At 37.5% G+C, this 13,291-nt stretch overlaps 1 protein-coding gene across 18 annotated transcripts in view; it reads right to left on the reverse strand.

Moving 5' to 3' along the window:
- Positions 1-13,291, reverse strand: part of DST (dystonin) — a 427,647-nt gene that overhangs the window by 102,761 nt on the left and 311,595 nt on the right. For all 18 annotated transcript variants that reach the window (XM_054569508.1, XM_054569506.1, XM_054569525.1 and 15 more), the window contains 5 exons: positions 12,431-12,607; positions 6,412-6,535; positions 2,747-2,955; positions 1,797-2,114; positions 1,155-1,321 (listed from right to left, as the gene is read on the reverse strand). In XM_054569508.1, the coding sequence (XP_054425483.1) occupies positions 1,155-1,321; positions 1,797-2,114; positions 2,747-2,955; positions 6,412-6,535; positions 12,431-12,607 (995 nt within the window). The remainder of the gene's footprint in view (positions 1-1,154; positions 1,322-1,796; positions 2,115-2,746; positions 2,956-6,411; positions 6,536-12,430; positions 12,608-13,291) is intronic.

The raw sequence follows: 13,291 nt of genomic DNA on the forward strand, positions 1-13,291 counted from the left end.
CACTATCCTACAGTGACTTTCGTGGATGGATACAAGCAGGTGCTTTAAAGCACCGATTTCAGGCACCAAAAGAGGTAAGACCTAGTGGCTGAAAAGTTTTAATGGGTGCCTCCCCTACAGATATTCAGGAAGCTCCTCAGTTAACTATATAGATCTTCTGTAACTCAGCACCACAGAGGGGTCACATGCCTAGCACAGGAACAGCTGTGAAGACAGTTACATTTGGAACATGGACAACATGTGGATAACATGTGCACATGTGCAAGTGTGTGGAATACTGGCACATAAAAGTACACTGCAGCTGGACTAATTACTGATGACTACGTGGTTTTAAAATCAAATCCATTTGAAAGAAACAACCTAGAGTTTACCTAAGACAATCAAGACTATATCTTCTGTGTAAAATGTGAGTTAAATATTATATGACAAGATGGAAAATAAAGCTCTATGAGAAGTATGGACAGCACTCAAAAGTTTTAGATGGAGAATTATGAAGAAATTACAAATAGTTGAAAGAGAAATAACTATTTTCTATTTGGGGAGGTCTTCTGTATGAACTTTAGCAAAACCAGATGGACTATGTATGCTAAACTAACATGAGATCAGAAATATAAAAGTTCAGTCACAAGGCTTATCCCTGAACAGCTTTGTAGCTCAGCTTAGGTTCACTTTCTTGCTTCTTATCTTGATTGTTTATAGAGTCATGTCTTATCTACAACCCTTAGACAAAGTAAAGTATTTTACAAAAAAAAAAAAAAAAAAAAAAAAGGCCAGCTCTGAATTGAACCCAGAAAGCAATGAACCATGAGCTTAGGTTTATTTCAGCCTTTGCAAATAAAAATGTGGTACTTGCCAAATGCTTCAGACACTACAGTAAGTTTAGGTTATTTGCAATAATACCCTACCACCATGATTTTCCTGACATAATGCTTTCTACTTTTATGTATGAAGTCTTGAATTTCCCTCCTATATATTTTAACAAAACTACACTTAATTTTAATAGCAAAAAAATCAACATAAAAGCACTTATCAGGTAGTCTATGCATATTCCCAAGTTCTCAAAATTGGTTCAGGTATCTATGTAAGTAAATAAAAATAACTCATTCTAATTAGTATCACATAGAATAAAATCCAGTTTCTTAAGTGGTGCTTACTTTTCTTTGATGGTATCCTCCATTTCGTTGAATTTCTTTGACAAATTATTTGTTTTTTCAAAAACCAGGGCCTTATCACCTGGTAAGCCATGATTGGATATCTCCTTCAAGAGACTCTGCAAAACTTCAAGATCTTTCTTGTGTTCTAAGAATTCAGAAGTTGATTCCTACAAAGCATTTAGATATTCAGTCAATGCAAGATCTTGCGAGATCTTCAAATGGCACCCCATCAAGTAGTATGTATGTGACCAGGATCTGACACGAAAATAACCCTGCCCTATGGTTAGTATTCTAAATATAAACAAACATGCAGGCAGAACGTTTAGAATACAGTGAACTTCCTTTAATTTAAAGAGCACTTTTTACATCTGTCCCTTTGTGAGTTCTGGCACATAAGCAGTTTATATCATCTATGATATGGGAAGAGCGTATGTGTGAGATACGGTGTTCATTCCTAATTAGTGAGCAAGGCTTCAAGGAGAAGCTGGGATTTGGGATTTGTAAAGAAAGACAGCAGAGATCTTTATTAATCCATCAGCAAATGAAATGATGATGGCTAATTATAATTCTGCCAATAAATGTATGAGCTTGTCTTAATCGTTCATCTACTTGACCAGCCTGTGAACATTAAGGAAGACATACCTGCATATACTGAGACAATTCAGTAACGTCTTTTCCTGGCACATCTGCCTCAGCGAGGGCCTGAGATTTTCTCTCTAAGAATGTCTGAAGCTTTTCTGAGAGGTTCTCAAACAGTTCTACTTTGGTTTTCAGCTCCTCCATTTTTGCACGTTTCTCTTTGTGTTTATGGCTTGCTTCTGAAAACCGGACAGACAAGTCATTCATTTTGGCTTGCAGTGAGGATGCGGTAGACGGGTCTGTTGTTTCCATAAACTTCTTCACTTTTTCATTCATGGCATTTATACTGCTCTGGCGACTCGCAATGTCCTGTTCCAGCATCTGAAATGAATCAAGTATTGCATATGTTTTGTAAGAATGTTTACAAATAATGTCCCAGAGTTTTAAAAAATTACTCTCCCTAATAACATAAGCTTAACAACCTGTGACTAAGGAAAGTTAATGGCTGGGACTGACTGACAAGTTTGATCTGTCCCTTGAGGAATCCCATCCCAAATCTCTTCAAGGGAGAGGAGAGAACAGCTGGCTGGTTGCCTGAGAGAGGCAGGAGGTGGCTGCTCCTCAGCAACCCCTGGGATCTAATGGAGCCTGGGGATTATCCACGGTCCTAATTTTAAAAAGGCTAGACAACAACAAGATTGATCTGATTAACCTTGTGTGCAGCTGGCTGAAGCAATGACAACCTCTATAGGACTCAATGTGTGTGAAAGCCCTCTATAATGAATAATATTCATGAAAAAGGATACAAAACTCTTTCTGTATTCCTTCACAGAAAAGTCATTTTACACAGCTGTTTTTGTGCAAGCACTACCTTCCATAGTTACATTCATAAAATATCTGCTTTTCTATATCCTTAAATTTATCTTAAATTTACTTATCCTTAGAGGTATTCAACTGGGTTTATTTTTTAATCTAAAGGTGGTATTATTTTTTCTTTTTCACATGTCACTTACAATGTTTTTACTGATGATATCCTGAAGGGCAGCAGAGTTTAAGGGCACTTGACCTTGTTCTCTCAGAGAGCTTTCCACACCTGCCATCCAGCCCAGCATGTCGTCCAGGCCGTCCTGCACACTCAGGGAGCGGGTCAAGGTTATCTGGAGTTTTTCATTGCGTTCATTAACAGACTTGGACAGATCATCGTATCTCCCAACAATGTCATCTAGTCCAAAACAATCAGGAAATGTTATCCACAAAGTTACCTTTGCCCTAGTCCTTATCAAAAATACACTAAGAAGAAATCACAAAATTTCCACACTAAAACTGGAACAGAAAAAAATGTTTAAATGATAAATTCATATTGTATAGTGAGAGCACCATCTAAAACCTTAAAAAAAGAATGAAAAAATCACACAGGAAAATGAAAAATGTTTTTAAAAATAGTTAATACGTGTATCATCTGCACTTGAAAAGAGAGTTTTAGATGCATGAACATTTCAGTTGTCCCTGAGAGATGAGAGCAGTCCAAACAGCAACTGTTTGGAGTAAATGCACATTCTCAATCTGACATTTCAAATTAGCCATACTTATTGATGACTACATGGGGGGTAAAAGGTGACACTCATACACCATTGTTCCCAAGGAACAATATATAGCCATACAGACTTGTCAATAATTAACCTTTCTGTATAAAATTTCTCTCTCCCTTGAGCTAGCTCTCTTCCTCTCTCACACATGTATAAATTAAGCTTCTGTCATCATCCTAAGCAAAGTACTCAAATGCACAGAAATTTGCAAATGCAAATGTACTGAGAAAATATACAACAATAAAAATACACTTAAAATAAAAACAGTCCAATTTAGAAATGGATAAAGGACCTAAATAGACACTTCTCTAAAGAGTATACACAGATGGTCAATAGTCATATGAAAAGATGGTCAACGTCACTAATCATCAGCAAAATGCAAACTAAAAACCACAATGAGATACCACCTCACACCAGTCAGAATGGTTATCATCAATAAATCAACAAACAGCAAGTGCTGGCGAGGATGTGGAGAAAGGGGATTCGTTTTGTACCATTCGTAGGAATATAAACTGGTGCAGCCACTATGGAAAGCAGTATGGAGATACCTCAAAAAAATAAAAATAGATCTGCCTTTTGACCCAGCTATCCCACTTCTGAGAATATATTAGAAGAAATCCAAAATATTAATTTGAAAGAACATAAGCACTCCTATGTTCACTGAAGCACTATTTACAATCACCAAGATGTGGAAGCAGCCCAAGTGTCCCTCAGTAGATGAGTGCATAAAACAAACATGGTACTTTTATACAATGGAATACTACTTGGCTGTAAAAAAGAAGAAAATTTTATCCTTTGCAACAGCATGGGTGGACCTGGATAACATTATGCTAAATGAAATAAGCCAGTCAGAGAAAGACAAGTACCATATGATTTCACTCCTGTGTGGTAGCTAATGAACAAACTGAACTAACCACCAAAACAGAGACAGACTCAGTTAAACAGCAAGATGACAGCTATGGAGGGTGGGGGCATCGCGGGTGGAGGGATTAAGCAAAAAGGAAAAAGGACTCATGGACACATACAACAGTGTGTTGATTGCAAGGGGGATAAATGGTAACAGAAGAAATATAGTAAAAATAAATAAATAAGGTTGAGGTTATGCTTCTAAAATATACATAAAGAATTTATTTAAAAAATTTAATATCAGAAAAAAGGAAAAATAAACAAAGTTAACAGGTCAACGCATCTCAGGTGAGATTAACTATACTTTCAATTCTGAGGATGTAAGATGCTTAGGAAAAAAAACACCAAAACCTTTCTGGTCTACTTTTCACTTACATATAAAGCTCTACATTTTAACAGCCTACATTCTATACTGCATAACAATGAAAAGTTCCAAGGACAATGGTTTTTAATGTTCTCTCACTCGCTCTCTCTCGCTTACTCTCGCTCTCTCACAATGAAACAATCTGTTACTTGTTAATTTATCACTTACTTTCCAATAATTTGAAAAGTATTTTAATTATTTCTGAATGCTTTAGTCTGATGCACTGTAGAATACTTCAGTAGAAGAAAATTTGGGCCAGAAACATCTTTATAAAAATGAAATATCTTGCATGCTTGTGTTTGGCCCAGGGAATGTAGTCCGTATAAACAAACAATATTTGTTTTTAATTGTTCTGATATTGTATCATGAGAAGGCAGTTAGACAAATTTTCACTGAAGTGAGATGTTAAATTTATATTATTTACAGAGGCAATCAGGCTCCTGTCATGAAAAAACAATGAAGCCCCTAGGAATGGCGGGGGACAGCATTTAATGAGCACCAACATGCTATTGGCAGGGCAAATGAGCAGCGGGTTCAAGTAGGAGTCCTAATGTGAAAGATCAAATACTCTGAATTGCAGGTCAGGATTAGCAGGCGAGCTGCGTCTCAAATAGGCACAGGGCTACATCATCTATCTCTTTAACCATGGTACGTGATCTCCTGAGCAGCCATTTCAATAAAATTAACACAATTTTGGTGTTAACTGGTATATCTGGACTTCTTTGTGATGAAATACTGTCACTGAAGTAAATTCTTAATTTTAGTAATTAAAATTATTTTAGAAAAAGGTAGAGAACAAAATGTACTAAAAATATTATTTTTTAAGTGGTTGATTTTTTTAGAAGTCAGAGAGATCTTAGAGAAACTCCTCTAAATCTTAAATATACTTATACATATTCCTAGAAAGTTATGCCTGACAGAAGTTTTCAAGTCTTAAAATAATATAATGTATGGACTGTAAACAAATAAAAGTGAAACTACGTATGATTAACAATGCAAAATATGTCAAAATACCTCTTTGAATAACAGAAATACATATAACATAGTCTCTTTTTCTCTTCCATATCCTTTTGCCCAACTCCTCATAGCAGTGGTTGTCAATGTGGGATGTTAGGGTAGTGCATTGGGATTTAGGGGAAAAAAATGTTAGAACTTCCATTCATATTTTTGTCTCACACTTTAAAATTTTATATTTTTGTGCTTTATAATTACAGTATACATAGTAAGATAAGATAGTAATATGTGTATGTAATTTATAAATACATATGCATATATGAGGGTACATACTAAAAATTATTTGATAAGTATGCAAGATCAAAAGAGTTTGGATGTCTGTAGAAAAAGATTTCCCCTGTACAAAGTGGTTTCAGAAGAGGAAAGTTTATTCTTTTCCTTTCTCTAAAATTCCTATTTGGATTTTAATTCCTGCTTTCTTTGGGGTAAAACATATGTCTACTCGTCTGCTCATCTCTCAGTCTCTTAAACTCGTGCCCCTGGTTGTATGGAGACAGATCCCACCAAGAGTCTTTTTTTTATTAAGTTCTACTTTCTGTGGTGACTATTAGATAAAGAGTTTCTGTACATTGTCTAAATAAAAAATTGAAATTTAAAGACACTCTTTTCAAACTACAGTGCCCATTTCCAGATACTAAAATTCCTGCCAAATTTTAGAATCTGGCATGCTTTCTCCCAGAATGAGAAACACCATTTCACAGGGAAAGGATGTAAATGAAAGTATATGCTAGTGAACCTTTTCTCCAAATCTATTAGAATCCCTTCATTTAGAACTTACCTGAGAGGAAACAAGGAAATGAACACTTACCCAGTGTTTTCTGGATTTCATTCTTGGCTGGAAGTAAAGATCCGCGGGCATCTAAAAGCACTTCGGCTGTTTTTTTCAGTTTCTCTACAGCAACCTGCTGACTTGATATCTGTCCTTGCAAAGCCTGGAGGATCGAATGCTTCAATTATACTTGGCAGGACTAAATACTAGATTTCCAATAGGAGAAAAGTGACTTACAGTAAGGTAAAATTAAAGTGGACAGATTAAACTTTGCATCATTACAAACTTACTCCAGCATTCTTAGACTAAAGCCAGTTATAACGTGGCATTAGCAAAAGCACCAGCCAGTCAGCATAATACAAATTCAGTCTTGAAATAGACTCTCGAGCATATGTTCATGATAACTGGCCTTATTCCTGACCCTGCGACCCTCCACCCTTGGCCTGAGTTGACCCTGAACTCCCACTTCTAGGCTTTGTACAATACTCTGACTACTACCATAAAACAAAAACAAATAAAAACAAACCAAAAAAACCCCCAAATTTATCGACTTAGAAAGCTAATTAAGGACCTGTATTTCAGCATATCCTGAGTCACCAATGAGTCACATTTCTTTCTGTTAATTCAATAAAAGTCACGTAACATCTATCACATTCAAAAAGATCTTGCCACATTTTGTGAAAAACGCAGAAATCAAACACACATGAAGGCTACTTAAAGAGATTTTTTAGTCTCAGGCAGGAAGTGATTAAGTGCCAAAAGTGAGTAAAAAAAATACTTCTAGAAGTTGAGGGAAGAATAATGGGAGAGGAAAATGGTATCACCTCTGTGACAGAGGCGCTGAGATGGGTGCTGAAGAAAACTATGGATTTGGGCGCACGGAAGTGGGATGAGAGAACATTTCCCTGGAGAACAAACAGAAGGAACAAAGATGGGAAGAGAAACATCTGGAAAAAATGAGAGTCCCATCCAGTTTGAGAATGTATGCAGTTGAATAAATACTAATAGGACTGAAAGGCCTCAAATGTCAGGCTAAGGAGCTTACACTTTATTTTGCAGCAATAGAGAGCTATTGAGAGATTTTGAGTAAGGGGTTGACAGGATCTGAGCTGTCTTATAGAAGGCTAAATTTGTAACATTGTGTGGGATAAACTTAAGGAAGGAAAAAGGAAGCATAAAGACCAGTTAGGGGCAACTTCACAGTAATAAAGTAGAGAAGGCATGTCTGAGCTGAGAAAGTAGAACTGGCTGTAGAGTTGGGAAGAGTCCACGGGACTTGATGATTATCTAAAACTGTGTTGTCCAATATGGTTGCTACTAACTACATGCGGTTTTTTTCATTTAAATTGATTGAAATCAAATGAAATTCAAAATTCACTTTCTCAGTTAGCCACATTTCAAGTGCTAAGTAGCCAGGTGTGACTGGGGGCTACCATGTTGGACTGAGCAGATTAAAGAACATTTTCATCATCTCAGAATGTTCCATTGAACATCTCTGCTTGAGAGGGCAGGTACAAAGGACAAGAAGTGAGACTTGAGAAGTACCCAAAGTTTTTGAGCCTAGGTAATGAATGGAATTCATAAGTAAAAGTGGGAGCAAGTTTAGGAGCAAAGGAGAGTCTCTTTGGGAATTCACAACTTCGAAATGCTTTCAGGACACTCAAAGAGAAAGAATCAGCAGAGGTGGCATAAAGGAGACTATGAACACAGGCTAGGCTAGAACTAGACATAAAGCATTGAGAGTCAAGACCCATGATGAGACTGAAGGGGGAAAGCACAGAAATACCAGAGAAGGAGGCCAAAAAGAATCATGGAGAGTACTTACATTTAAGTGATAAGGAGAGGAAGAGAGAGAGACCGAATGCGATCGGGGAGGTGGAAATGAGCCCAGAATCATTCTGTCCCCAAAGTTTAAAGGAAGAGAGAAAGCAGAAACAGTTAACTGTCAGCTGCTTCAAAAAGATAATGTGACCTTTAATTTGCTGAATAGAGGTCCCTGGAGTTCTGAGAGAGCAGATGTATGTCAACAGCAAGAATGAGGAGAAAAGAGGTAGAGACAGGAACCATAAAGTCTTGCAGAAGTTTGGCCCTGCCTTCCTAACACCTCCATCCAAATGGGCTGCCTGGCCACACGGGCCCCATGCTTGGCTTTACTTTCACTTGAGGTACTCAAGCTCCTCTTCTAGTCTCACATTTGGATTTCAAATTCAAATTCCCATATGTCTGACTATCGATGAACTCATCCCTGGCCATGAGCCCAGGTTTCCAACAGCCTCTTGAATGTTTCCATCTGGGTGTAAACAGTCACCTCAAATTCAAAAAGCTAAATCGGAGCCCATCATCTCATTCCCTACACCTGTACTTCCTCCTGGGGTTGCACCTCATTACCCAGGCAATAAACCCGAGGCTCCTCCTGACTCCCTCCTTTCCACGTGCAAATCCACCAGCAAGACCTAACAATCTTACCTGCTAATTTTTTTTTAATCAGACCTCTGCTCTGTATTCCTGGATGACTGTAGATAATCTCTCACTTAATTGGAAACAGCATTCTAACTGTGCTCCATGCCTCCAATGTCTTCCCTGAAACAGCCCTCCTCACAATGTGTTTTGTGGAAAATACAGATCTGACTACATATATCACTCCCCTCTTTAAACTCTTTCAGAAGCTTCCTACTGCCTTCATAATAAAGGCAAAAACTTGAGCAAAAAATGGACCAGTGAAATCCATTCCTTAATTCTATTTTTAATCTCATCTTTCTCTACTTTCTGTTCCTGAAATGTCCAACAGCACAGCTATTTCTTATCTATTTGTTCATGCTAGACCCAATGCCCCAGCATCTCTACATACCAACCTTTGCACATGCAGCCTACTGCCCATCACACTGAGTTTGGCTCTTATTCACTCTTTAAAATTCAGCTTGGAAGCCTTCCCTAAATCTCTCCTCAACCCTATTTAAGTACTCCCCCCAGAAGCTCCTATGAATATCACTGGATCTGTCTCTTATATCAAACTGCAACCTCCTCAAGAACTAGGAATTTATCCTATTCAGGTTTCTATTATCACTGCCTAGCCCAGTGCTTGACATATAGTGGGCCTTGATAAAAGTTTCTGAAATATGAAGAAACCCAAAACACTAATTAAAAAATATATATGTATTTTTATGTTCATTGCAGCATTATGTGCAATAGCCAAGATATGGAAGCTACCTAAGTGTTCATTAATAGATGAATGAATAAAGAAGATGAGATACACATATACAATGGAATACGACTCAGCCATAAAAAAGAATGAAATCTTGCCATTTGAGACAACATGGACGGACCTAGATGGTATTATGCTAAGTGAAATATTTCAGAGAAAAGATACATACCATATGATTTCACTTATATGTGAAATATAAAAAACAATAAACAAACAAAACAGAAACAGATTCATAGATACAGAGAACAAACTGATGGTTGCCAGATGGAAGAGGGGTTGGGAAGATGGGCGAAAAAAGGGAAGGGATTAAGAAGTACAAATTGACAGTTACAAAATTGTCACAGGGCTGTAAAATACAGCACAGGGAATATAGTCAATGGCATTTTAATAACTACGTATGGTGTCAGGTGGGTACTAGACTTACCAGGGTGATCACTTCGTAAGGTATATAAATGTCTAATCACTATGTTGTGCACCTGAAACTAATATAATATTGTATGTCAACTGTAATTGAGAAGTAAAAAAAAATTGTAAGACATGAATAAAGGGATATTTAGAAAAAAAGTTTCTAGAATAAATGAGTGAATGAAGAAATAATTGAAGATATCACGTGTAAGATTTTAAAAGATCCTCTTCCATTTCAGCCTTCAATAGCAATAACAACTACAAAAATAAACAAAACACAAATGCCTAAAGCCAATAGCAAGAATTTCCTCAACTTATTTTCATATCCAAGAAATTGTAATATTATACAGGCAGTTGTATACAGGTAAGAAAGCCCACCAAACTATGACCAACATGAGCTCTATGACCTGAATAACAGGTCCTACAGTTGTTCCAAGAGGCAAAAGAGTCTTTATCAGAGTGAATCTGTTCGGGAAATTCTCCCAGAAGTTTAGTTACAGAAAGTATTATATAAGAAATTCCTCAAGGAACTTTACCTATAACCAGACTGAAGTCTAAGCCTTAGAGACAGATGGCTTATTTGCACCGCATAGTTATTCAGGATATAAAAAAAGGTTAAGGGTACCTCCAAAAACCATTGGTCTTAGACTGTTGAGTTCCCCGATGGCAGAAGCAGGGTTTTAACCTCTTTCTGTCTTCACAAAACCTAACAATGGGCCTGGCACATAAATGTCTACCAAACAAACACATGTAAATGTTGTTGTGGTTCTAGATAATCATCCCATATCAAAGATAGCCCCACCTACCATTATAAAACTTAGAAATGGGTTACAAAAGAAGCACTTCTTCACTTCCTCTCTTCAAAACATCCCATGCCTTTTCTCCCCATAACTATGTTTAAGAGAGTCAACAGTTGTTCATTCCTAACATGGCATCAGATAATAATTTAGCAATGGTCATGATTTATAGTACTACTCTGGGAAAACACTACAAATTAAAGTATTCAAATGGGTACCATATATTGTTTTTAATGGACTTCAATGAAATTAAAACATGAAAGAAGCATCTGTGACAGGAAATACTGAAAGGTTATGACCTTCGTCTCCAGCGTGGACCAGAAAAGGATGAACTTGGGCACTTGTCCAGCTCATAAAATTTGCCTGACTTATAGCCACCTCAGAGATCAGTGAAAGGTTGGAAGGTGGGCATGTCAGTCAACAGGACCTAGCCCCACGGCTGGTCCCAAATCCAGTCCAGGAAAGATGCAGGGTCACCATCCTCCTTTCCTCCCCGCATGTCACCTCCCTCCTCTCATCCCATGCTTCGATCCCCCTGCTCTCTGTCTTGGTCTTAACCTACCACATTGCACCCCAGGGTATGACTTAGCTTTCTTCCAGCCTGAAGTCACCAGTCCCAGGCAATTCCTAATATTAAGCTCACTCAGTAGGGTACCCGTTTTCCTTGTTAACAGCACGGTAATGATCTTTGATTCTGTAACTAACAGATGCAACTAAATTCTGAAAGGCAATTGTTTAACTGGCAATACAGTGTTTACTTTCTATCTATAGCAGCAATACTACTACTACGCAACTGCTGAAAGGAATCAAAGAATATATTTATTAAATTAAACTTTCAAACTCAAAATTATGGGTCATATGGAAATAAGAACAAGATACCTCAAAAATTATCTGCCCTTATATTAGGATGCTTAAAGAATGCTTTAAATTTAAGGCACAGAGACTCTCTCGGCCACTGTGAATACGGCTGAGACGTCCACAATTATGCAATTCCCACATCAAGCCTGCAGCTTTGAAAAAGCAGAACTGTGCTGGGAACTGTGCTGGGTAATAAATGTTTGCATCTCTATGAATCATGGGAATCTCAATAGGAATATCAATCTTGGTCTTCAGAGCCCACAAGCGACAGTGACACCCCTTCTTCCCTGCTGTCTGTCCATTCTTTAGCAAATATTTACTGAGTACTTCCAATGGGCCAGGTCCTGTTTTAGCTGCTGGAGACGTAGCAATGAACAAAATAAACAAAAACATTTGCCCTAATGGAGTTTAATTCTAGTGGTGAAAAAAACAATAAACAAAATAAGTATGTATAAAGATATACAAGTGGCCGAGACAGTCTAGGTTTTTGGTAGTGGAGGTGGGAGTAGCAACATGCAGGTGATATGCCATAACTGCAACATCCATCCAGTTTAGAAAAAACAAGCTAATTACAAAAAGAAATAAATGGCCTGTTGAGAACTGAAGTTCTAACTCCCTCTACAGAGAAAAATATATTTTTCCATCTTTTGTTCCCCTTCCTTAGGTGAAACTATCACAAAACTGTGGGAAAGGGAAAGGTTTTCAGTAGGACTATTGAAGGGTTGGGTCCTTCCTCTCTCTCTCTCTCTCTCTCTCTCTCTCTCTCTCTCTCTCTCTCCTTCTCCCTCCTCTTTACCTTGGTCTCTTCCAATTGCCTTTGCAGATTCTTAGGGTCCACAGCAATGGGTTCAGATAAGTGTTTGCTCGCTGTGACCTCGCAGGCCTGGAGCTCAGAAAGAAGTCCACATGAAGCATCTTCATAGTGTTGATATTTATCCACTAGATCTTTCAGATTATTCCCAAGGACACTGCACTAAAAAAAATCAAAAGAGTAAAAGGGTGGAGAATTAAAATCTACTATTTTTATTTGTGATAAATGACCCTAGAACCTGAGTTCTATAACTTAGAAAACACCAGACTTCAGCCAATGTGAGTTAAAACTGTAGGGCTAAGACTTTTCTCCATTATGTGAAGAAGCATCCTCTAACAAGTCCAACTGAAGGATCTGGACACCAGTCATCAGAGGAGGCTGATCTACCAGGTGCATTTCCACTGGGTTTTCTACACCATGTGTCTAGACATATATCTGATGGAAAGGTTTTCAAGGGGCTTAATAAATCACTTCTATACCTTACAAAAGATTGACACGGAAAGGTAAATCCTCTAGATCAGAATGAAGCAAAGTCCTGGAGTCAATGATGCTCTTCAAATCATTTGTGCAACTTTGGTCAGTCTGTCCAATGTATATAATAATCAGGGAAATGTTTTCTTGGTTTTGTTTTTTAAAAACAAAAACAAAACAACAAAAAAACTTACTTGTCCAAGGGAATAAGAAGTTGAAACAGTCTGTGACTCATTAAGAATTAAAATAATACACTGATCAAATACATCTGTAAAACAAACACTTGCAGTATTTGTGAAGGGAATTATCTGAGATGAAACTTTAGTTCTCAAGTTTGAGAGGCTGCAAAAATTAACAAGCCATTCTTTTTGCTTG

Source organism: Pteronotus mesoamericanus, unplaced genomic scaffold (assembly GCF_021234165.1).
Source record: "Pteronotus mesoamericanus isolate MK-2021 breed Mesoamerican mustached bat unplaced genomic scaffold, CSHL_Meso_final contig_20, whole genome shotgun sequence".
NCBI classification, from domain to species: Eukaryota; Metazoa; Chordata; class Mammalia; order Chiroptera; family Mormoopidae; genus Pteronotus; species Pteronotus mesoamericanus.